The sequence below is a fragment of the Harpia harpyja genome, chromosome 3 (assembly GCF_026419915.1).
Source record: "Harpia harpyja isolate bHarHar1 chromosome 3, bHarHar1 primary haplotype, whole genome shotgun sequence".
Lineage (NCBI taxonomy): Eukaryota > Metazoa > Chordata > Aves > Accipitriformes > Accipitridae > Harpia > Harpia harpyja.
In genome coordinates, this window is record NC_068942.1 from 6,849,644 (window position 1) to 6,872,633 (window position 22,990).

Genomic DNA, 22,990 nt, shown 5'->3' on the forward strand with positions numbered 1-22,990 from the left:
GACTTGGAATTTTATTTTATTTAAAACGCATGGCTTAATTTGAAGACCTTTTATATTAAGCAAGGTGGCAAAATGTGCCAGCTCACATTATCTGTTACTGATAAACAATATCAACAGGATGAAATATTAACTTTAAGTAAGGTACTTCAAAAAAAAAAAGCAAAGAAAAAATTATGCCTGGTAATGTATTTCACAGCACTGAGAGACATCACTATTACAATTTTTAACATATCTAATATCTGTGAGTGATGGACAATCTTGGAGAGTGTCAAGCCCTTGTACAAAACCCAAATAAGTAATACACTGTTACAGCATCCTGACAAGACTTTACTCTTAAACATGTGCAGCTCTTTCCAGGACTATGAAATGGCTTTCTAGGACTACCTGATGCATGATCTCTCTTCACACACGGAATAAAGTCAGAGCCAACTGCTGCAACGATATCGAAAGGAGACATCTCACTGCTACCCAGAACTATAACTTGGCAGTACAAAGGTCAACAGAAAAAATATCTATGATTAGCATTTCTTAATCTCATTACCTGGTGATTTCCAGGGCTGGTACACAGGATCCAGGTCTGTAAGCTGAGCTCCCTCTGTACTCTTTTGCAAAGATGAAGTCTTGCATGCTGGCTTTTCCTTCCAGTAACTTCATGCATTGATTCTGAACGTACTGTTTGATCTGACTTATGTCCCGTGTTTCAAATAGCAGCTTGATAGAACGCTCAAGTATCTTTAGAACCAAAGGAGAAAGGTGAGAAAAACACGTATGTTTAACTAAAAAATAATTAATGCCAAATAATTCAGTAAATTATAAGCAAATATTAATACACTGCTTAGAAAAAGTATCAGTTGTGAACTAGAATGTTAATATGACAACAGGTTGCATTCTGTTCCACTCAAAGACATTCATAAACATGTTACTGGACAACTTTTTCCTCAGTTTGACACATCTTTCATGACATTAGCCATACTCTGGCACTAAGACTGTTTCAACAATTACAGAGGTTTTCCAGAGTATGAGAGAAGGTGTTTTTTCCCGTCATCTATAATATTTTGCCATGACTTTCTGACCACCTCAGCAAACAAAAGAATTGGGATTAAGAAGAAAAATGGAAGTAAATCCTCCTAAGTGGTTACCTTCCTTACTGGCATAAATTTGTTTTGACTTGATTAAGAACAAGGGCCTTTTCTTCTTAACCCCCCCAACACTCGGCTTAAAATAAACAGACAAGGAAGTTTATTTTAAATGAATTCTTAGCTAAACTAGATTTATTTAAGTGAGCTATTTAGCAGACACATCAGTGTGCCTCACTCATCTTGGAGTAATACTTCCAGTTAAAGTGAACTGGATCAAGAATGGTCTTCTAGAGAACTTACATGGGGCTGAGGGCTTTTTATGAGGTTTTTAGGGGCTGAAAGACAGTAGTTAAGATGAAAGTGCAAGTCCTTGTAATGCTGTGCAAGATCTTCAATTTATCTTTCAAATGGTTCATACCAGAAAAACAGATGAAGTCTCAGACAACTTAAAAGGACCGGAAACTCTAAGAAAGCACAAATACACAATGAAATAACAGAATACTGTAATTTCATTCAGGATGAAATGCATGAGTATTTTACCTTGGAAACAGCAGGACAGGAGTCCCTTCGGACTGTCTCTATGCCTTTTGCGTCAAATACTGGGTCCTTCTGCTCCAATGTTTCATACATGTAACCCACGTACCTCTTTTTAGTTTGCAGGACACATGGCAAGTAGACCTGGAAAGTTTAGAAAGAAGATAGCCCAATCTGGCATGTGTTGGGAATATAAGGTGGCTCTGAACATAGAGGGTTTCCTAAGGAATACTTTGCTTTGTTGTTGTTTTTTTAAAAAAATCATTAAAACCAATAAGCTAGATCAAAGGACTGTTAAAGAATAGCTGAGGAAGTTGGGATTCAGTGGTGTTCCATTCTTAAATCACTTTATATTTCATCTAGCTGTAAAGGCTAAGCAACCTGAAACTCAGATGAAAAGTGTGACACAGTATAATTTGTTTCTAGTACCCTTTTCTGGATTGCACCTGTCAGCATTTTTAATGTAACTGTATTATCTCTCTTTCTTTAAAAGGCAACAACTTCATTTTAAACATCAGAGAAGAAAACTTTCCCAGGAAAACTAGTGGCTTTGATCCTCCTATTTTCAAACTTCATCTAATTACAAGGTGCCTAAAATCAGTTAGTATCTTGATTTGGGGAAAAAGCATGCTTTTAAAATGCCTATGCTTGGAGAACAGTTTCCTCATGAATGGATTTTTAGGGTCATGATCTCTTTTGCTTGTTTTCTCCAACCTCTTATTTCATTCTTGATTTTGTCAGTATTCCTTGACCAGTTTTAAAAGAAAGAATGGGGAACAATTTCTTCCCCGTATTACTAAGATAACACCGCATCTTCATGGAAGAGGAAGCAGTGAGTTTAGATTGCCTCTGCCTGAAGAAGGTCCTGCACATAGGTATCCCCCTTCTTGAACAGATGCTCCAGCTTTGAGGCATTTTCCTCCTCCTGTGCTAGGAAGCTACCCTAGGAGAGTACTCAATATTTTGATCCACACGTGAATAAGGGCACTTGAAGTGAAGCAGTTGAACATCTTCTCAAGTATATCCTTGCACCTAGTATTTTTTTCTGGTTAATTACTCCTTCAGCTTAATGACACAGAATCGCTCGAAGTGGGAAGGGTCCCTGTACATTAGCCAGTGAGGAAAAGTTGCTGTGCCCTTCCACAGGTATCCTGACTTTTCTTGCTAATATTATTCTACTGTATTTTCTGTGAAAAATGGCAATTTGCTTACAAATTCGGATTGAACCTGTTGAGTCAGGTATGTACTTTGAAAACATCTAGAGCACCTGAACTGGTTGCTAATGACTTTCCAGTGACAAACTTCCACCAAAATTAGTATCACATTGCCTTGCTCTTCTATAAAAGGCTTATTGTCATTAATACTTCTTCCAAAAGCCTACTGAATGGATTTTTATAATTTTTCATTTTATATGTATATGTATCATATGGACATATCCTGAAGTGTGCTAAGGCTAGCTGAAGAATAAATATCAGGTTTGTAATTAATGCTCTGGAATCATTTCAAGGCATGGTGTACATTTTCTTTACCAAGTTGCACACGTTGGGTTGATTGTGTGTATACAATACAAAACCGAGGGAGACGTTTCCAAAAATTGATGAGACAGGAATTTCAAATTGCCTGGTGCTGCCAGCACAACCTGATGTGAAAGTAGGAATACTACTTTTTGTTGTTCACGCTGCAGCGCTTGTCTGACAAGGTCCCTGAGGCATTAAGGAGCTTGCAATATACCCACAGAAAGAGTACAGCATGACTGTTGTATATCCTTGTGCTATGTTAGGGTCCATAAAAATCTTTTATCTCTTTTCTCTTCACTCTTTTTTTTTTTCTTTGGATAACAGTGTTTTCACCCAACACACTTGAAGCAAAATATTTTCCTTTTACCTTTTCAAACTTCAGTTTAACAGGTTTCGGATTTGTTGCTGTTACAGCTTCAGCAATTTCTTGACCAATCTTAAAAGACTGCTCCTTCGTGGCTCCTTTCAAGAGTACAAACATGCTACAAGAAATCAGACATAGGAAATAAGCACAAATCTGTTCAACATAGTTCCTGAAATTTATGAGCTATAGTTTCCTGGTGGCAAGGCAGGGATGTTGCTATCAATTCTGTTCCCTTCCTTCAGCTAGAAAAGCCAAAAACCTGAGAAACTTCAGTGTTCAGTGTGAGATCAGGCATGCCGAAGGCACGATGAACGCTGCGACTTTCTGGTGAGTCAGGGAACGTGACTGCTCCCAGGCACTGCAAAACTTGAGTTCCCGTGAGAAAAATGTAAAGAGCTCTGGGTACACCCTTTTTTTCTGTTACGGGCAGCAACAGGATTTTACTTCCTTTCTCCAACATTTTTTTTTTTTTTTTTTTTTGGTGAAGCTACTATGAATTTAGTATCTTTGAAATTTCAAGTCTTTCATCAAATCTGGCTGAAATAGTCATTGGATTCACAAGTTATTAAGGAAGGATAGCCACAAGCTTTGTTTCCCATGGCTGAAAAATTATCCAAGTCTAGCACCAGAGATTTATATGCCTAGAGCATGGCTATTATTCAGATGAAAGATTGACTGAGAAAGGGGAGATATTTATATGATGTACTTCAGGCAGCCTAATCATATCTTTGTATGCTCTGGTGACTGCTTCTGAATTGTATCCACTTTTGAAGCTTAAAATAGTGCCTTCCTCTAAGTATTAACATGCAATGCCTACTATATTATAAATACTCTGTTTTCCAAAATAAAAATGACATCAGAAAGAGGCACAAAAATACTTATTTGATAAGCAGGACTTACATTGATTCACACCTGAAAAAATATGATTTTTTTCCCCTTTCTGTTTCACATTATTTTCAAAAGAAAGAAAACCCTCAGAGTGCTTTCTAAAAGTCCAAAAAGAAACTCCAAGAAAATAAATATTATTTACTTTGCATTTTATGCAAGACAGTAAGCAACACCCCAAAGAGGGTCCACGTACTCTTTCAGTATCATAACCTCCCCTTGTTGAGACAGAAGAAAACTGTATCTAGGAAGAACCACTATGACTTTAAAACATTGTAAGAAGCAGACCATTAATTACCTGTCAGTATCACCATACACAACGTGAGCACCCCATTTTTTTGTATCATTCACCAGTTTTATAGCACGCTCCAATGTTTCTCTGGCTTTGTGGACAATGCTATCACCAACCTGCAAAGTTAAAGATATATTGAAAATCTTTATTCTACTGCTAAACCCAATACTAGCTCTTGGTAAACATAGTCTAACCTTGCTTGATCTGTTAATGAAAATTACTATATTGAGACAATGTATTTTATTTAATGGTTTAAATGCATATAATAAATAAAAAGGTTGCTTACATTACCCCAAAACAGCAAGAATTAAAGGAAGAGCAATGAAAAATTATTAAGAATTAAAATAAAGGAAAATTTGGTTTAAACTTATTTAGGCATATTAAAAGTGTAAGAAGCAAGACAAGATTGCTTAGGATCATTTTCTCTGGTTTTTGGATTCTGCTGATTCCTCCTTTTATGAAAACTGTGAAACAGTTACAATGTTTTATTTTATTTCCACTATTAGAATTGTAATCCAATCTACCTTTGGAGAGAGTTCTATAGAAATGCCAACTCCAAATGCTCTTTTATAGGAAGAAGAAAAATAAGACTTTTTAATTTTTTTTTAAAAGGATCACAAATCTCAAGTTGCTGATTTTCAGTACTACAAATAAAACAGCTTTTATGAAGGTATTTAGATTAAATATATTTCATATAATAATACTGTGTTATCTGACTATACTTTATTAATGTGTCTTTTCCACAGTTTTTCTGCATTTTTATCTGCAACCCTTACCTCAGTACACGGCATTCTTCCAGAAAAATTAGCAGCAGTATAACCAAAGGTAAAATTAGCTATAAATTTAAGACCCAACTGACGAGCTTCAAGCATTCGAGTTATAGCCTTGTCATGCTTATAGGCCTTCATTGACTGTTTCACCATTATCCTAGTCTTCAAGATTTCTTCTAGCATTCTTGGCAGCACACCCTTTCTTACTGAAGGCTGCCATAAAGGGAACAAAGAAAAAAATTACATTAAGAAGCCCAGCCTAAACAGTTAGGAGTAAAAGCAAAACCCAGAACTGTTAGATAATCACTGTTAAGGAGACAAATTAATTAGCAAGATGCCCTAGGCACCAACGGTTTGGCTCTTCCCACAAATATTACAAGCAACCTAGAATACAGGCAAAGCTCTTAAGGGCAGGGTAAATAGCTTTTTGTTCTTTGTTTTCATCAGCCCTGCTAATGCAATGTTTAGATAACCTTATTAACTAAAACAGGACTTCAATATTTAACTGTTAATTTTCAAAATGTTAAATGCTAAAGGAATATTATCTTTTAAAAATTCTGCAAATATTCTTTACTTAAAGTTTTTGTTTTACATTAAATATATGCACGCTGGTGATTGGCTAATTATTTGTAAGAGCTCCAGGCCATATTTATTAATTCATTACAAATCAGCCAGCAGTACACATAACATAAAATGAGAACAATAGAAAGCAAGTCAGGGAGTTTCATCTCCCGAACCATGATTCCTGTTCTAGGAAAGCATTCTGCTATACAGGCAGGAGAAGAATGAAGTGTTACACACAGATAATTACTGTTTGATCCCCAAACTGCACAAGTAAAATACAGTTTAATTATAGATGAAATAAGCCTTCAGTATAAATGAAAGCATAAAGATGACATTTTATTTCCTGAACTGCCAGAAGTTCAGCACTCTGACAAATACCAAAAAACACTGGGAAATGAGCGACTGAACCTCCCCCCTTCTGTCTGCTCTTAATGCAGCAAAATATAAACTACAGTATCAATTTGATCTTAAGCTAGTCAGCCAACAGGAAGTGAAAATGCCTGTCACAGAGCACTAATATCATTACCTTGACAAAAGCTACTCCACTGGGTGACACTGTGATATCATGCCTGATCTGGTAAAGTAAGTCAGGAGGTACTCTGAGAGATGTACAGCCAAATTTGAATGCATCATATCTGATAAAGAGAAAAAATAAATATGAAGACAATTCATTCATTTACAGCCTGATCAAGCAAAAGCATCAACTTACATTAAAATGCTGATAATGCCAGCAAGGATAGAATCACAATTTTAATCTCAGGTATAAACAAACATATTACAATTTAAAATTTCTTAGCTACATGCAAAAAGCTCTAGGAAGAAAGTAGTAATAAATGGCTAAATGCCAATAAATGTGTAATTTATCAATTTTGTTCTGCATTAATGCATTATTTCCAAATGCCGAGTTAGTGGAGGCACATACTCATACTGTAATCCCCTATGGAAACCATGAATGTTTACCAAGTAACACATTGCATATATTTTTGTCTTACAAATCAGAATTTCAAATCAAAAACTTGAAAACCTGATAGTGACACCTAGCAATCATTGCATGCATCTTCCCATTCTTCCAAATACTGTTTTATAGAGGTAATTATGCAATGAGATTTTTTTTTCCAATTAACAGAATTACTGTTAAGCTCCGTAAGAGATGCTACACAGAATAACTCATTGTATCTTTTCGTTTTGAATAGTTAAGACCAGAGTGAACTACAACTGTTAAAAGAGAACAACAACAATTTATTAACATACAGCAGAATAATACTAGTCCAGTTTTGAAAATAGGTAGTGGATTTATCTAACATTTTAACTTATTCTGAAGCAATATTGAAAACCAGCATCACCATAATAATGGAACAGGTGTACACACATGCACATACAGAGTTAATCTTTTTTTTAAACAGAACAGAGTCTAATTCTGCATTTAATTTAAAATACATATTGATGTGTATATTTATATGTGTTTGTGTATACACACACGCACACAGGGTAGATCTTTATCATCTCTATTGTGTAACAGAAAATGGTGCTATTCATACACACCCATTGTTTCCAATGACAACCAAGGGTTCTCAGTAGCTTAGAAAAGATGCTAAAGTCTCTATGGAATCAAAGTTTGAGAGAAAAGAATAACAACTTACTTTCCTAGGTTTTCAACATGTCCCAGACAGGTTGAAAAACAGTAGTTGTATGCTATCACAATGGAAGGATATAACGACTGGAAATCTAATACAAGAACAGCATTGCTGTAGAAGCGGGATTCTGGCTCCATTATTAAGGGAACACATTGCAGGGCTTTCATTTGAGCTCGCTGCTGGACACTGGGTGTCACAGGAATATAATTCATTGGCTTTGCAACGCGCAGCATCATAGACTCCACACGATACTGCAAAACAGTTTGGATATAATCATTATAATTTAAAAAATAAAGAATAAACATGGGTGTATTAAAACTGTGTAAATACACACTTACATTTCCTGAATTTAAAGTACAGACAACTAGTTTTCCAAAATAAATAGCCATACTCTTACTTTTAATGTATATTTTCTATCACATATAGTGGAACTTTTCCATGTGTTTCCTCATCGTTTAGCCCTAGTAATTGAAAATCAAGTACTTCTAATTTTTATCTATGGAAAAAACCAACATCCAACTCAGGTTAAAAAAATAAACATCCAACAGGCTGCAACGATATATACGGATGGCCATGCTACAGCCAGTGAACGAGCATTTGCTAAACTGTATTTTTATTAGATCTGCAAACATTGAAGAAAAAGCGTAATACGCAGTTGACGAACATTTTCTGTAGGAATCTGCACAGCAATTTTATTTCAACATTTGGGAAAACAGAGTAATGACATGCAAGTTGTGTAAGTTGATAATTGTGCCTCCAAGCTTTTGACCGTGAGAAGTAACTAGAATGTACTTGGCAGCAAGAGAACCAAGGGAAGAATCTAAGTCAGCCCATTTCAAAAGTCTGCTGTTTTGCACTGGGCATCATGCTTTCTCCCTGATGATGCCACAAGTTGTACAGGAAGCATAAAATAACAAAAAGTTTAAGAACTTTCAGCTTGTTCAAGACACCACAAAATGTCATCTGTGGAGGTAGCAAGATGAGAAAAAAACAGCACTAACAGTCAGGTATTCACTGTGTCCATTCACAGTTAAAACCAGAATAGGTGAAAATTACATACATGGGCGGCAAAGGACTGAAAATCCAAAAATATCAAAGAACAATCCTATATAATCCTAAGATCCTGTGCTTTGTCAACTACTAAATCACTATTCAAAAGCCCTCTGCTTGACACACTACATATTCAGTCATTGTACTGAATGGGTTAGGTATAATTTCTTTAACTGTGATGTTATAAATGAACTTACACAACCAACAGCTTTAACAAGACTCTGGCATCTTACAAATAGGTTGAGGTTTGAAAGTGTAGTTATGCTGCTGCAAAAGCTGCTGCTGCCTTGCGCTAACTGCGCACTAATTTGTGTCCAGTGCTGAGATGTGTGATGAGGTGGTCAGGGACTGGATCTGGCAAGAGCTAGTTTTTTTGGGTTGTTTTTCTCTTTTTTTTTTTTTTTCCTTCTTTTTCTCCTAGTTTTTAGCAAGTTCTTCAAGCATCTGACTAATAATCTGTATGCCTATGACCATCTCCTGTTAGATTTGTTTAGTCTACTAGGGTATATTCAAGATAGCTTAATAAAATAAAAGAAAAAAATGACTTAAAATATCTGAAATCTGTTCTTAGTACTATTTCATTTTAACATCTTTTTCAGCTAAGGAGAAAAGAAATATCTTCATAAAAGGTAGTGGTGATTCTTCTGAGTAAAAAAAAAAAAAATTATGTGAGGTAACTGGGAATTGTTGCAACTACCATTTTTGTGATCTAGAAAGTTTCAGTGGAAACAAAATATACGTGCACAGAAGAAAAGAGAAAAGAACAGTCAGGATAGAAAATGCAGCATGTTTCTGTTGCTCACTCCCACTCACAGCCATTTGAGAAAATGACAGGCAGAACAGTCTTTGTGGGCTGCAATCAAGACAGTTTAAGCATATCTATGCTGGCAGTATGCCAGTTCCACCCTCTCTGTCCCTAACTGTGCATTTCTCTTCCCTTGCTCCAAGAGCGGTACTTCTCCGATAACAGGGTAAACCAGATCAGGGAGCTAAACTGGCAAATACCTATTGAATGCCACCACAGTTCTGCTGACAGTGCTGTCCCTGCCCCTCGGCCCCCCCCGCCCCCCCCAAATATAGGGCCAGTACCAGCAAAACTGACAAGAACCTGCACTGAGTCAAGAGATTACATGGGCAACTGCAGCCAAAGGAAAAAAGGTGGCAACATTTTTAAATTGGGTTGAATTGTTAAGGAACTGCAGCTTCAGACACTCCCATTTCTGGCTTAAGACAATGCTGGTCTGTTTAGGACATTATTTTTTAGGTTGTCTTTTCGTCCGCAGGAGTTGGCAAAATAATCAATCCTGGTCAGCTCAGCTACATGTCTATTAAAACAGAAAGCAGAAAGATGGTAGGAAAGAATTATGGTAGGAAAGAAGACGACAACAGAAGAGCAGACGTGAGCGAGAGTAGTTGTCTCTCGTTTCAGGTGCTGTTCAGGGCTCACGTGAAGCCATGAAAACAGTCTGGTTAGCCTAGTCACTCAGAACCTGGGCAAGGAAAGCCTTTGGTACAACTGCAGACTGCTGGGGTTTCAAAGAAAGAGTAGCGTAAATCTCACTCTGTCCTGCTCCCTTTCCCTCTGATGCTAGTACCAAAATAACAGAACCACACACAACTTGCATGACACATGTACTTAATAAAGCCAGAACCCTTCTTGTGTTATCATAAAATCTCACCTAGAGGTCTGCTTCACAGGAAATGTGACTTAGAACATATTCAGTGCAGCTTTGTCTGTCCTGCAAGAAAATAATCTCATCTTTCTAAAACATGCTCAATTATATTTCTTAATGTTTTAATAAACATTCATTTTCACTCATCTAAGTGTGAAAAATACCAGCTCAAAGGGAAAACTTAGTGCTCCCAAAGTCTGTAGAAGAGACTCACTGGCATGATTACTGGGCACTCTATTTTTAACAGCTATTTTTGATCTCCAAGACTAACCATTCAATCCATTATTACTGCTTTTGAATTGCCTTCTTTACGTTTCAATTTCATGTTATGCAAAACAGTCTTTTGTGATGTTACAAAAATACATATACTGACTGAAAAGATACTGAGGAACTAAAACATTTTGTAAAGACTATTTTGCTTTTGTGAAGTGTAAGGAAAACTAGATCTTACCTGGGAGCCTCTTGTTAATACATGTAAGAACTGAATGCCAAAAAGTCGCGCCATTTCACTTGTTCTGTCAATCAAATCCAGTTTGTCTAACAACTGGAGATTCCCACGGACCCGGCTAACATAATGATCAACCATTTTCCACCTGTGAAAGTGAACGCCTCATTATAAACAATCAGGAAAGTGCTGCTCTTTCTACTAAGAAAAAAGTATTTTTTATGATAACTTGTTACAAACTAGCAAATAAAATTTCCCCTAGGATATTTTCATACGGCTCTTTCAAAAATGTGGCACACATAAACATACACTTACGTATTCTAAAGATATACACAGAATGTGTTACAGCAAACTACTGTTAAGGAATCTCTCAATGACATAATATATACTGTTGTCCTTACTGCCCTAAAGGATTACTGAAACAGAAACTTGAGTTTCTTCATCTGTTTACATGTTTTTTTTAACCGAGTGGACTTTTGTGGAAACATCCTTCTGTATTAAAAGAATACCTATCTTAGTTGAACATAAATTTATAATTGCAGCACAAAACCAAGTTTCCACATAGTTGAAAAGTATTGAACTTCTATAGAAATTATATGTATGTCACAAATGACGTTCAGATCAGTACTCATTTTTATGAATTGTTCATATCACACAATACCAGATCACTCCAAGGAAGAATGAAGCCCAGTGTGATACGTGTCATATAAAGGTATTTTTACGCAGCTATAATTACTGTCTCAACATCTTGCACACTGTTTTGTACTATTTTTAAGCCTAGCTTGGTTGACATGCACTGTGAAGTAAAACAGAAACCTCACAGTTCATTAAAAGTCCTTCTGATTAATAGTATATACAAAATAAAGATGTTACAGAACTTCAAAATAGTACATCTATTCAGATATGTTGAAACTGTAACTGAAAATGTTTTGGTTTTGTGTAAACAGAAAAATACACAAAGATGAAATATTGAAGGTATAACTACAGAACAGAACACAGCAGAACAGCAGAGTAAATAAGCTCATGTTGCTGCATATAGACTGTTCTAGTACCTGAGCTAAATTGATTATTTCTTCCTATGCCGACTTTAGCTTATACCTATCCAATGTTAAGGATCTGGCCTTAAAAAGAACAAACAAAATGGATTAATAGATCATTACCTGTAGACATCTGCCTTATTATCAAACCAATCAGACAAAACTCGGAAAGTAAATAAAGGAAAACGTTGATGAAGAACATGAAAGCCCACGTTTTCAAAAGTGTAATTCATTAGATTCACCTAGAAAAACACAGAGTATATGTTAACATGCATGATGTCTTTCATAGTCAAAGAAATCTCTACTTTTTGAAAACTGTAACAACTAGACTAACTAACTTTTTATTAGTATTCTTTGCTAAAAAGGTAAACATTTATACTTAGAAGTCCCTTACTATCTACAAGTCAGGAAAGAATATCCCTCATCAATTGAAAAGAATATGCGGAATTAAGTAGATCACAAAGATCAGGTCTGAATTTGGTCAGAACAAGATTTGTAGAGACTGAACCATTTGAGTGTTAAATGTAAGCTCATAAACACCAAAACAATGAGTAAGTCTGACACCTTAAAATAAGTTCAAGTATTTAATTTAGTTAAAAGCACCATACTAGACAAATTGCTAAAACAGGTAAGTTGTTCTCAAAACCCACAAAGAAGTGAAAAGAAATATCATTAAGAAACATTACTGAAAGATAAGGGCTTCAGTATTTTACATTTTAGTGATATGCAAAATCCATTCTCACAAAGTGGCAGACTGCTCTATTTGAAAAGGTGTACAAATAAAGAAAAGTTACATAAATTACATGAAATTTTCAACAAAGTCTACAATAATTAAAACACCCCAGTAAGTCAAATACATTAACCTTTTAAAAACTTTACCTCATTTCTCATCATTCTCCAAATATTTAAGATAATTCGCCCAACAATATTTATTTCACTCATTGTATCCGATCCATATTCATCCAGCTCAGCTGCAAATCTGTTCTCTTTCTTTTCATCTAAAGACATTGAAAGATAATATAATTAGACAAGTTATAGGACATCAAGACCAGATCAAGCTATCCCTCTTCCAATTTGAGCTCTCTAGAAAAGTAAGAATTCATAAAGACTGTTACTGATTGCACAAGATTATTTATTTACCAGTCTTCCACACAATCTCTAAATAAAATTCCCCCAGGTCTTTCTGCTCTTGCACGTCCCTCTGAAGAGAACTCTTACTTCGGTTTCATTGAAATGGTGTCCATGGCAATATATTCTCCATAGTGAATATATTGGCTAAGCAATGCTGAATGTTACTTGAGAGCTAGCTGCACGCACACTAGTGCACAACATAAAAGTGATTTCTGCCCTAAAGAGTTTATAACTCAAGGCTTTACTTGTAATGATCTTACACAGTTGGAACCAGGTCATGGGAGAAAAAACTCAGCGCCTTTTCATACAGTAAAAGCAAACCCACTGCAGTGGGAGCAGGTAGACATGAGTTCTGGATAGCACGAACAGAGAGAGAAGGAAATAGGAAGGAACAAATGCAGAGGCAGAAGCAGCATTCTGAATCTTTCTGCAAGACAGCGGCGACTACAGTACAGGAAAGATACCCTCTTTTGCCATCCTTGGGGTTTTTTTATGCTTTGAAATACTACAACACAACAGAAGACAGTCTTTTTGGTACACTTTTCTTGAAACTGTCTTTTTTTCAGTCAACCTAAGGCTACAGTTTTCGTATTCTTTCCTGAGTTTACATATGTACAACACAAGTTAAAATTCAATATGAAAACACACTATATTATTTGATCCTCCAGTCTTGTTCCTTCTTATTAGTTTAATGGAAGAGAAAGCACTTTGAGGCAATTTTCCTACAATTCTAAATCCATACCCATTTTTCAACTGTTGGTTGTGTACTTTGCCACTATTCATTTATCAGATAACCCTGTACAGTACCCTACTAACAAAAAGCAGAACATTTTGGACAGAGTGTATAGAAGTGTGGATACATAATGCTTTGCAATAATGATCAGAACTTAGCTATTAGTTCCCCAGACAGCCATGAAGCACATTTACCCTTGAAGACAGAAGTAAAAATTGCCTGATATTCTGCAGAACTGCTGTGAAACAACATAATACAGACTAACTTCATATGTTGATCTTTCAAATGTGTGTATCAGTCAAAATATGGTTAAGAAAACCTATTTGTCATTTCCTGACCTTATCAATAAATCACAGAGCCTTGACAAAATTTAGCAGACCTTTCATACACTTTATCAAAATGCATACCATCTTTTTAGCCTCCTTATTGTTTCAGATTTTTAAGGAGGAAAAATAGCAGTTTCTCTTTTCATGCTTGGGTGGAAAAAAAGCCCCACAAACAGCAACATTTCTTCTTCTGCTCTTTTTCATTTCCACATGCTGGATCTCCTGCGAAAGTGAGGAACTTACTTTTTTTTTTTTCCCCTCCTCAATTTTTGTTTTTTATTAGAAGGAGAAACTATCAGTTAGCTCTACCTTCTGCAGTGTCATCCTAATTCTCTCATGACTTTTTTAGGAGATTCCCTATGTTTCTTAAGTTTGCTTCATGTCTTGCTGGTAAAGACAGGCAACAAAGTATAATGCAGTCACAAAAGAGACCCACTGCCCTGACGAACAAGGGACTCTGCATGTGATGAGCATTGCAAAATTACAAAACCCCGTAGTGCTCCACAACTGGTGTGGAGAATATATCACTAGAACCACGTGAGCGTCTTTGGAAACAAAGTTGTTAAGAAGCAGAACTGGACATTCTTCCTATCTTTCCAGTGCATAAGACGAAATAAAAGTAAGTTTCCTCATCCTCTGTTACCCACTCCCTAACACTGAGCTGTGATGCAAAGGAGGAAACAGGAGGCCACAGTGCACACACAAAAAATGCCACTACGCACAGGCACAGTACTCACTTCTCTTGTGGTGTGTCCTAATGACTTATGAATAGTTCACTTGTAAATGGCAGAGGCAGCACCAGACTCAGCCAATAAAGCAAAACCAGAGAGAAGTCCAGCTTTCTTTTTGTTAAGTTGAAATCACAGGAAAGGGAAGGAAAAGTACCTTCCATCTTTATTTCAATAGGAGGAAAGAGGAGCATACTGCTTGAAGGAGCACTTCCTGTTCTGAAAATACAGCATGTGAAGAAGGGAGGGAAATATGAAGCATAGGGGTTGGAAAAGCAAGAGGAACATAGATGGGGTCAAAACCATGGACAAGGAGGCCACAAAGCAACAGAGAACACAACACTTGCACGTTTATGGCCATGCATGCAAGCCCACACTTATGGCATGACATTTTTGGGAGGAGCTCATCAGTGTGAACATTTCCTTGTCTTTCTCCTGCAGTTCAGTCAAAAAAGAATAATTACTTACCTTACAAAAACACTAGTTCTTAGAAACATTTTAAGTGTTATGTATTCCAATTCTGGGTGTGCATCCATCACCTGGCACAAGAACATCTGTATTATGAATACCAGTGCTGTGGAAATCATGCCTATGTCCTGCATGCCCACTCAAACTTTATGTCCAAAGATGTTACGGACTACAACCCTGGTTTCCTTCACTAGAACTGAAGCCATGTTGTGTGGGACATCATAGTTGTAGGGAAGGAATACTGCGAAATACATAGGGACATCACTATTAAGAACCATACAGTTCCCAGAGAAGTAACCTTTCTTCTTTGAGGAACTCTTCATGCGTATCCCAATTCCAGTAACTTGAACAACAGCTTATGTCATGAAGATGGGTACTATCGAGAGCTTTGCTGATGTAAATGTTGATTCTACATCAACTACAGTGCAGACATAGCTGTCCTGCAAGACGAGAGCTGTGTCTGAGCCTTTGAGAACAAAAGCAGAGACACATTAGTTACCTGTCCCAAACTGAAGAGATTGTTCAGCCATACTTCCACAGTAGAGGAGTAAACTTTTGTGATCTTTGGAGGTTTAAGAAACCTTTGACTGCAAGACTTGCCATTCCTCTTACCAAAGACATTGCAAATCTTGAGGTGTAAGGGATCAGGAGTTTTTCTGAACATCCTTCAATACCTCTGAAGACTGTACCCAGAGGCATTATTATTGCAACCAGTGTATCATCTCAATTTGAGCCATCAGGGGAATTTAATAACAAGGTTCATGCAATCAGTAATTATTCCTGAAGAACAAAATTGAGACCTTTGTGCTGAAGAAGAAAACTTGTGACCTTTGATGGCCAATTCATATTTAAACTGTCATGTGTTCCTGTTTTCATATATTAAGTATTTAAAAATTCACCAAGGTCCAGCTGCCAACAACTTTCAACTGAAGATGCAAATTTGTTCTTATGTTTTCTTGTCCCTGGGAGGTCCCTATAACTCAGACCTTTTCTAAACAGGTCACAGGTATCAAAAGCATCAAAAGATTTTGAAGGCATCAAGAGTGCACAAATATTCAAACGTCAAGGAAGGAGTATGTGAACATAGCTCTTCTAAAACATCGTGTTCTTCTGGCCAGGCACACAGGATGCCAACATAAAAGATGCTATTGATCTGCTGGGTAAGCCCAAAGACGCAACGAGCACAGTATCGTGTTCTATCAAGTACCCAAAAGCAGATGCTTCAAGAACAGGGGAAGCAGCTATCGATAATCTCTCTAGAACTCTCCCAGCTTCTAACTGTTTGCAGCTTCCTGGGCCAGACATTATTTTCACATATATAATAGTTCCCAATGGATTTTTTGTCCCAAGAATTTATCTCCTCTGAAAGCAACATACACTTTAAGCATTTGTACTACCTTGTGGCAAGGAACTCAACAGTTCAACAACCCAGGGGTGAAAAATGAACTCCTATTCTGTAGATGCCATTTGCTAGCTTCATTTGATGATTTCTGGTTCTTGCATTGGAAAAGACCATGAACAGCCAATCCATATTTCCCTTTATATCCCTCAATATTTCATAGGCTTTTACCTTCCTTACCCAGTTTTGTCTCTTCTGGAATCCTAACTTACTAAATTACTAGACACATTTGGATTACCCTTCTCATCTTTACCAGTTCTCCTATATCCATTTTGAGGGGGGAAAGCTTATGAAGAGGCTAGAACCACAGTATTTGAGGTGCAAGCACACTACAGACTTTGACATTTACATTCATTGTTCTATATTTTCCTTGCTCCATAATTCTTAATATTTCATTTACTTTTTCAACCATTACAGGGTAACAGGATCAAGTTTTTAATAGGACAATCACAGGAAAGCACTTCTTATTTCATGGCTATTTAGTTTCTGTACAGATCTTTGGCAAGAGCCCTGACAAAAGCAGCTTTTTCAATTGTTTTGATTTTTAAAATCCTATCTCCCTCATCCACATCTTCTTGATGACTGCAAAGAGCTACAACAAATTTTTGAGACGGTTTTTAATTTTACAAAGTCACCTTGACTCTTCTCAGGTGCAACACATTTATTTAGCTGTTCACTAACTGCATTCTTCAGAATGACAGCTTCTATTGATTGCCTAAGTTTAGACACTAAGCTTACCACTCTCCTGGAAAACTTTCCCAAGGTTTTCAAGAAAAAAACCCAAACAGGTCTTTTTCTGAATGTTGGAGGAAAGCATCAGCACTTGGACCAGTAAAATTTGCCCACCATACAATAATTGCTATTGAAAGTAAGGATTTTATTACAGAGGTGCTGACCAAGATGAGTGCTGCTCAGGAGCATCTTTATGTCCTCGTATCCCAGCCAGATAAACCACAAATAATGATTATGGTAGGTACCCTGAATGACATACGTATGACTGAAGCCAAGGAGAAACCAGAGAAAGTTTGGTAGCAGAAGCACCTCCAAGAACTGAAAACTTAACACACACGACAACTGAAAATGAATCTAGGTTCATGGATATGGGACACACCCAGAAGTGGAATACACAAGGAATTTAAAAATTCAGAAAACACTGAAAACCAGAATCTCATTGGTATTTCAAATTTTTTTTGTGCGTGTGTGTGATTATACCTATAACAACAGAACAGCAACAACAAAAAAAGAGGTCCATCTGAAGAAATACTCTGCATTTATTTTTTTAATTTATTCATAGACTTCAACTTGTTTCTATTGGAACTGAACTGAAACCCTATACAATAACTTACCTGGCACACGAGAAATCATCTGGCATAAATCAACATTTAGTGCAGCAGCCCTCTGTAAGAGATAACCCCAGGAATGCATCTGGACTTCATAGCCTAACAAAATGTCTGGGTCATATCTAGAGAGGGGGGGGAAAAAGGAGAATGAGCTTCATATTATTTAAGAAAATATTTTCCATGAACAGAGCATGAACAGGATTACATGCTAATCATGTTGATTTTAAAAAAGAGGCAGCCACAATGGGTTTCTATGAAAGCCGCATCTGGACTAGGAAACAATATTTAAAATAGACAATATTTTAGGATTTTCAATAACATTCAACTGAAAAATTTTTTAGAAGGCTTTTTTTTTTAAACATACTTCTATTATTTCAGTCTTTACAAATAAAGAACAAAACCTAGGTCTAATCAGGTTTTATCAATGGAATCAGGCTGTATCGAGCATAAGCTGAAACCTAGCTGCCCACACAAGACAGATGTGCAATGAAATATAGTCCTGTCCTCAAACTTTGTTGTACTATTTTCCTTTATGAAATTGAATAGAATTTGCTACTAGGCTACTTGAATGTTTTGCAAATAATGATGCTTTATGTGTACTGCAGTGTACTTGTAATAATCAGAGGACACTTCTGGTCCTAAATAGTGACTCTTTATTGGAAAAGTTACAATTTGCAGTTGAGAGCTGTCAAAACTGAAACATGCAGAAAAGCAACTGTATCTACCAGCTCTATTTACATACCTCTTCCTTTAAGATAACCTTCTTTCTATAAGATACACAAGAAAAACTCATTTTATGCTGTATTTCATGCCAGGTGGAAAATTTGACTGGCTCAGGTATGACAAAAAGAAAAGTCAGAACTGTCTTCTGACACAGTCACTGTCCATCTTCCAATCAGGCTCAGAAAAGAGTTGACTAGACAGAAGGACAAACAAGGTGGCTTCAAAGTCAAAGCACAGGTAGGAATTAGCTTGGAGGAGTCTGTATCACCTACCTTTTGAGTAAGCACTATTAAAACCAGAAGTTATGATCTGATGACTTGTTGAAGGGCCAAAGAATTATTTTCATTGGCTGGGCAGAAGGAGACTGGCCAAAGTAACATCAGATATGTTACTTTTATAGAAAAAAAAAAAAAATTCAATACAACTGAATGACAAAGGGGCAGCAATCAGGAGGTAGAGGACCGGACTATAAGCTGAGGGTCCTGTACCACAGTCTGTGCCCAACCCCACAACAAGATGGAGGCTTGTAGACCTTAGTTTACGGGAGCAGTAGGCAGAGATCTTGGCTTATGAACAGGAACTCTGTACTTTTTGCATCCTTAAACGCATCAAAAAATGCCAACATTTCCTGACTGTTGGATATAGGAGAATACCCTTTCCCTGAATCCTAAGTTAAAGTTGCATCACAGATATTACAAATGAAGCTTCAGACTTTATTGTGAAAGTGTCTTCCTTGCTTGTACGTCCCAGCCAAAGGCAAATGACAACTCACTTTGAAATAACTAACTACTCTGAGAATAGCTCCAGAAAAGAGCTTCTCCACACTTCTGCCACAGACACTAACTTTTTGTGAAAAACAAAAGGAAAAGTGTTTGACTATTCTTACTCAGCACAGCTCTCTCTTAATTACACTTTGGGCTTTTGCACCAGCCAGCAAAAGTTGCAAAAATCCCTTTTACCACCTACTTCTACCTGTGAAGGAATGGTTTTGATACCATTTTTGGCTAAAGCAGAAGATTCTAAAGTTAAGTTTTTGACTTCTAGCAATCTAGAGAAAGTAAAAGATCTAGCATTTTGCATTTGGGGGGTATTTTGCTATCTGCTGTTAATGTCAAACAAATGATTCTTTGTTTTTGGAGACAGAAAATGATCATCAGGAGTGGAAGTAGTAAATTTACCTATTTTGGAAGCCTATTCTACCAGTGGTACAAACCCAAAGCTACTTGGAACAATTTATGGACAAATGAATGAAGCTAGCCTGCAGTTCCTTCCAGCAGTGGAATCAGTGTCAAAAAGAGTTATGACCACTTGCTGGCCTGCACAACATACAATGATTGCCAATTGAGGTGCCAAAATTATGAATAGCTTCATCTAAGCTTTGAAATAGAAAGGAATTATGTAATGGTTTATACAGTCATAGAATAAATGTTAAAAAAATTAACATATTTTCACATTAATTCTTGCAGCAACACTATCCTGGTCCTAGCATATTGCAAAACACTACTGATTATTTAAAATGAAGGAAGTAGTCATTTATGTTCATATTTGAAAACTGGTTTCACATAATTCAAAATGGAAAATACTTGTAGATTTTATGCAGGGCAAGACATTATGCAGATGGGTTCCATGATAGATGCAAACGTGAATGAGAAACTTGTGAAGAACTGCTTATGTGGTACATCAAACAGTATTCATTATGCCAGGAATTTGCTTGCTCTTTTAAGCCTGTTCTGAACAGAAACAAGCATACTGTTTGGAAGCAGCAAGTTGCCATAACTATATTAGCAGCTACCACCTGTGATGAAGGACAGTTGCTTTGGGTTTTTCCTTGCTCAAGTAGTGCATTACTTCTCTCACTTCCTACTTAACCAAATTTTAGTGGGCTATTACATTACAACTGCAAATACTCCTATTTGTATTGCAACTGAATACAACATTTCGTCAATTCTTGAGTTAATCTTCCTATTCTCTTTTAAGCTGATTAATAAAATGACCTCTGTAAACCATCTGTATATAAACGCAAGAATTGTTTCTCTAGTATCCTTCAGATGGGAAGACATTTTATAGGACAAGACATAAAACCACTTTAGTTTATCATGTTTTCAGATACATGCATTTTCTTACATAAATACATTGTATCTAACTTAAGTATTACATACTTTTCCAATCTACATGTGAATTTACATAAAATTTTGTTAAATTTACCACCCAAAAGATTAAAAAAAAAATAAAAAAAATCAGTGTGCTAGTTTTGAACTCAGTCTTGCTTGTACAGGCTATTAGTGATTGCCTGTAATGGCGTATTACTGAGTCACAGGGTATTACTTTACAGTGCATTACTTACTCTGCTTTTCCTTCCCAACTAGCCACTGCACATTCATTAAGGGGAGGGCCTCATTTCAACTAATTTTGGCATCTCAAGTTTTCTAAGCTGGTCTCTTTATTGTCATTGAAGACAAAAGGCCTCTTTGGGTGAACTATTCCTTATATTTCAGCCACCTCTTGCAGAATGAGATCCTATTCTTTGTTTAATGTACATGGTGATGAGGCTAGCTACTTAGACACTGACAATGAAGTATAGACGTCTAAGTTTCAGTCAGATGATTCATACAAAGCTATCGACATGGAAAATCAAGGTAGAGTAGCTAGTAAATGATGAATTCAAACACTACTGGAAATTCCCTGTAAACACAGTCTCTTAGTCTCAGTTTCCCATATTTAAAACTTGGATCCAAGCGGTATCCTTCTGAAAGCATAAAAACCAATAAACATGCTACCAGCAATTGAATTGCTCAGATACTGCAGTAAGTTACACATACATTTATTTTGTATGTATATCTGTATGCATTCACAATGTATATGCACAAAGGACTATAATTAGTATTAACAAATTTATGGATGCTTAGGTATTTCCTTAACTTCACAATCAAAATAAGTTTTGGTTAAGTGTATCTCTGAATTATCTCTGAAGGAAAAAACAAAGTAAGATTAAATTCAAGTAGAACTCCTTTCTACTGAACAGCACTTGGGACCCCAAACTCCTGCACTGCAGTATGCATAAGGTATACCTTATGCAACAGGTTTAACAGACCTATCAGATTTCTTGCACCTAACATAAGGCTCTGCTGTTTCTTGCTGTTTATTCCTTGCTGATCAACTCCTCCTCAATTTATGCAGCAGAAGTGCCCCCTCCTGCAGCCCAATCCCATGCACCAGCTGTACCAATGGATCAGTGTATCATTTGTTGAGGTCCCCTGTGGTATTCTTTTTGCTGTTAAAAAAGAGACGCCTGGAGCTAAAAGAAGACGTTATCCCAAATGGGAAAACGAACAGGTAAACCCAAGGTTTAGCTGATGTAAGCTCGACAGAAGTCTGTCTCTGTCTCACTTTCTCTCTCCCCTTTTCATGTGGTACGACAAAGACGACAGGCTGTGAGCTAAGGAGAGGACAAGTTTTATATTTTTCATCCTCCCTTCTCACAATTTTTACAGTATACTATCCAGCTGGTCTTCATCATCAGTTTAAGCTGTTTTATTAAAAGAAATTGTAATGAGACCAGCTTTTACACCTGCAAGAAACTAGTAAGTTGTAATACTGATATTTGAAAGCTGCTGGCTAGGACTAACACAACAGGAATAAGAGGTGTGCCTGCGAACATAGTGCTCTTTTGTTAAAAGGATGGGCACTGATACTGCTTTGCATGCTGTTGCCAGTCTCTCTGCAAAGATGAAAAGCAGCATTTATACTGGCAGGATTTAAAGATGACAGCATTAGCATTCAACTCATACATGCTGCAGAGGGAAGAAATGCGATTGTTTTCCTTTCTAGCTAAGTCATATGGGCTGTTATGCCATCTTTTCCTCTTTCTCATTTGATAATTTCATGAATGAACACTGAAGCCCCCAGTTATGCCTTCCCTTCTATTATGTGTCTCGTTTTCCTCACTGCTATTTTTCTTCCAGCTAAAATTAAGAGAAAAAGGGGGAAAAAAATTTAGGCCAGACCCATGATACAGACAAAAGCAGTAACTGTGCATGGCAGCAGAATACCTGGTGACTCAAATACATAACTGAAATATCCGAAAACATTTTGCCAGTTTGCTTTGGACAATAAAAATCCATAAAGTTGATACAGGACATTAAGTAGAGATTTCTACAGGAAAATGCCACAGAAGATGATACTGGCCTGGGAAAAGAATGTTAGATTAACACATCTCGATTTTAAAAAGAAAATGGTGCTAGAGCATTTGCAGAAGAACAAATATAATGCATTGTATCCAATACAAAAAATTGATTAGC

At 36.6% G+C, this 22,990-nt stretch overlaps 1 protein-coding gene across 2 annotated transcripts in view; it reads right to left on the reverse strand.

Annotated features, from left to right (window-relative positions):
* The window catches only part of REV3L (REV3 like, DNA directed polymerase zeta catalytic subunit), a 127,254-nt gene that overhangs the window by 5,882 nt on the left and 98,382 nt on the right, over positions 1–22,990 (reverse strand). For both annotated transcript variants that reach the window (XM_052781272.1, XM_052781273.1), the window contains 11 exons: positions 17,976–18,091; positions 12,724–12,842; positions 11,968–12,086; positions 10,814–10,955; positions 7,646–7,890; positions 6,532–6,640; positions 5,448–5,654; positions 4,678–4,787; positions 3,498–3,612; positions 1,620–1,757; positions 542–732 (listed from right to left, as the gene is read on the reverse strand). In XM_052781272.1, coding sequence (XP_052637232.1) covers positions 542–732; positions 1,620–1,757; positions 3,498–3,612; positions 4,678–4,787; positions 5,448–5,654; positions 6,532–6,640; positions 7,646–7,890; positions 10,814–10,955; positions 11,968–12,086; positions 12,724–12,842; positions 17,976–18,091 — 1,611 coding nt within the window. The remainder of the gene's footprint in view (positions 1–541; positions 733–1,619; positions 1,758–3,497; positions 3,613–4,677; positions 4,788–5,447; positions 5,655–6,531; positions 6,641–7,645; positions 7,891–10,813; positions 10,956–11,967; positions 12,087–12,723; positions 12,843–17,975; positions 18,092–22,990) is intronic.